Source organism: Scomber japonicus, chromosome 16 (genome assembly GCF_027409825.1).
Source record: "Scomber japonicus isolate fScoJap1 chromosome 16, fScoJap1.pri, whole genome shotgun sequence".
NCBI lineage: Eukaryota > Metazoa > Chordata > Actinopteri > Scombriformes > Scombridae > Scomber > Scomber japonicus.
The window spans coordinates 30,015,006-30,018,404 of record NC_070593.1 but is presented as its reverse complement, the minus strand read 5'-3'; the positions used below and the strand labels follow the sequence as shown (position 1 = coordinate 30,018,404).

The window sequence follows — 3,399 nt, the reverse complement described above, 5'->3', positions numbered from 1 at the left end:
GACGGTCAGATACAGCCGCCACATAGCCCCGTAAGGTGGACTCTGTCAATCCTTTCTCCAACAGGGACTGCAAAAATAAGAGGACTGCCCGTGTCCCACAAGAGACTGGGTCCCAGCCCTTCTCTGCACACCACTGGCAAAACCGTTTCCATCTGCCAGCATAAAGCACCCTGGTAGAGGGAGCTCTGGCTGCCTGCAGGGTAGCCATAACCGCAGGACTCAAACTGCTGAGCAGCTCCCATCTAGAGGCCAGACATGCAGCCTGTAAATCCCCGGATTCTGGTGCCAGAGCTGTCCTTGAGCCTGTGACAGCATGTCCGGTCTGACTGGGAGGCACCATGGGGTTCCCGCCAGCAGCCTCTGCAAAGTTGCCATCCATGGTTGATGTGGCCAATCTGGGGCCACAAGCAGAACCCTGGCCCCCATCATCCCCACCCTGGCCAGAACGGCTGGTACGAGGGGAAAGGGAGGAAATGCATACAGCAGGCTCTGGGGCCACTGGCCCGCAAGAGCGTCCACCCCCACTGTTCCCGGTGGACCTGCTATGGAGTACCATAGTGGGCAATGTGTGGTCTCCCGTGAGGCAAAGAGGTCCACCTGGGCCTCTCCGAAGCGAGACCAAATGGCTACCACAATCTGCGGGTGAAGCCGCCATTCCCCCGGCCTGGGGCCGCCCCTGGACAGGAGGTCTGCTGCCACATTCACTGCCCCTGGCAAGTAGATGGCCTTCAGGGACACACCCTGCGCATGAGCCCAGAGGAGGAGCTTGTGTGCCAAGTCGTGCAAGGACCCCGACCGCAGTCCGCCCTGCCGGTTGATGTAAGCGACCACAGTTGAATTGTCGGTCCGAACCAACACATGCTTCCCCCGAATTGCAGGAAGGAAATACACCAAGGCTCGATACACTGCCTCCGGTTCGAGCAGGTTGATGTGAGCCCCTCTCCAAAAGGGACCCCACAGGCCCCGGACCGGGTGGGTCTCCCATAGGGCCCCCCAGCCTGCTTCTGAGGCGTCGGTAGTGATGGTCACCCTTGAGCACACCGGCCCCAGCGGAACTCCCTCCCTGAGGCCTAGGGCTGTGGTCCACCATGCAAGTGCTGGAAGGCAAATTGCAGACACCAGGATGGCCCTCAGGCCATCCTCGTGGGGGCACACTTTGTGCCTGGCAAGCCAACGCTGCAGCGGCCGCATGTGAAGCAACCCCAGGGGCACTACCTGGGACGCCGCCGCCATGAGGCCCAACAGCCTCCGGCCACACTTCACTAAGATGTGCTTGCCCACAGTCAACTGTGACAAGCTGTCCATCAGCACCGCTGTCCTCTTCAAGGAGAGGACAGCTCTCATTAAGGTCGAATCCAGAACCAAACCCAGATACTCCACCCTCCTGGATGGAACAAGGCAACTCTTCTCCCTGTTCAAGGCCAGCCCCAGGTTCTTGAGGTGGTTCAACACCGCCAAGGTGTCGAGCTGGGCCTGACGCTGCCTCCATGCACTTTGTGAAGGTGCGCGGAGACAGGGACAGGCCGAACGGGAGGACGGCGTACTCGTATGCGGTGCCTTGAAAGAAGAAACGGAGGTACTTCCTGTGACCTCTGTGAATAGGAATGTGGAAGTACGCATCGCGCAGATCCACTGTAGTGAACCAGTCTCCCTGCCTTATAGCTGACAGAAGGCGCGACAGACGGAGCATACGGAAGGGCAGGCGTTTCAGGAAGCCATTGAACCCCTTCAGGTTCAAGATAGGACGGAGGCCACCGTCCTTTTTCGGAACCAAGAAGTAGGTTGAATAAAACCCTTGGTGCAGCTCGCCACTGGGGACGGGTGTTATTGCCCCCTTCTTCAGAAGGGCCGAAACCTCTGTCACAAGGGACTGACAATCTGCTCTGTTGCTGAGGAGGGTAGGAACAATGCCGGGAAACGGCGGTGGTCTGGTTCTGAACTGGAGTCTGTATCCTGACTCCAGTGTATTTAGTACCCAAGGGCACCGAGTACACTGGCGCCAGTGAGCAAGGTGCTGAGGAGTGAAGCGTGAAGCCGGAGGCTGACAACCGTCAGCGCCGGCCACCAGCTGACCCCAGTCTGGCACCCCCACGACCAGAGTTTCCACTGCGGTCATAGCGAAAGGAACGCTGGCGAGCCGGGCCGCCCCGGACTGGGAACCCCTGGGCGGCAGGCTGCTGCGCCCTGGAGGCCGTAGAGCTGCCTTGAAAGGACCCACGACCCCAACGCAAGCGTGAGGCCAGTACATCCCTCACAGAGCGCGTCAGCTCCCTTGCCCTACGAGACTGCTCCAAGGTTGCCTCACAGGGTGGACCAAAGACCTCTCCTGGCACCACTGGAGCTGCCAGCACAGCAATGCAATCCTGGTCGGACAGATTGGATTGTGACAGCCAGACTTGGCGGCGTGCCTGGACCATGGAGGCCATTGATTGGCCAAGGGCTTGGGCATGCGCACTCGTGCCCCGCAGCAACATGTCCGCCACACGGAGCATCTCCGTCATCTCATCACTCGGGGCTGCTGAAGCCAAATCCTGCAGCAGACCCTCCAAATAAAGCAGCAACAAAGAATTGGTGCACGCCAGCCTGGCCGCCAACGCTGAGGCATGATAAGCTCTGCGGAGCTGGTTATCAGTGGCCCTGCAGCGCCTGTTAGGGTGATTTGCATCCCTGCCAGCCCTTGCCACAGCTCCTGCCAACATAGCAAAGGTGGCCCCAACTCGGGGGGCCGTGGCCACCCCATGTGTTTCAGCCCCTGCAATGTTAGCCAGCTGGGTTCTCAGAAAGGGCTGCAGAACTAGGAGCCCCCCAAGAGGACTGCAGCTCAGACATAAAATCAGGAAGGACAGGGAGCCCGACTGACCTGCGTCGCCGTGAGCCCCTGTCAAACACTGAAGCAGCTGGAGGCGGAGCTTGGCAGACCAGCTGTGCACGTGCTGCCGCCCTTGTAATCACAGCCCTGAAGAGCCATCCCCAAAATCTAAGAGCGACTGGACATCATCCTCGAACTGGGGGTCGTGCAGACCCTCCAAACTGTCAGAGGCTGCGATAGAAAGCACATCTGGATCTTTATCCCAGACATCAGGAGGTGGCCTGCCCATGCCAGGCCGCCCTGCAGGACGCTGAGCATGAACAAGCCCCTACAGGGTATTCTGCATAGCCTCCACCTGCAGCTGCAGCTGTTCAATCTCCGCCTCCGAACGCTTCCTCTTCCGCGTGCGCCGCTGACCGGCGAGCGGCCGATCACGCGCCTCTGTGTCTGGCTCATTCTCCGCCCGCAGACCAGCCTGGCCCAGGGAGATGGCTGGAGAGGGAAAAACCTCGCAGTCGCCGTCTTGTGACATGGTCTGGCAAGCCAAGACTGCCACTCGGACGTAGCGGAAAGACACAGGCGACAGGTGT

General features: G+C 59.9%; 1 protein-coding gene across 1 annotated transcript; it reads right to left on the bottom strand.

Annotated features, from left to right (window-relative positions):
* Positions 1 to 219: 219 nt before the first annotated feature.
* LOC128375006 (uncharacterized) lies at positions 220 to 3,098 on the bottom strand. The gene is given in 4 exon segments (XM_053335224.1): positions 220 to 1,453; positions 1,455 to 2,203; positions 2,256 to 2,814; positions 2,953 to 3,098. Coding segments are annotated over 4 exon segments (2,688 nt in total).
* Positions 3,099 to 3,399: the final 301 nt, after the last annotated feature.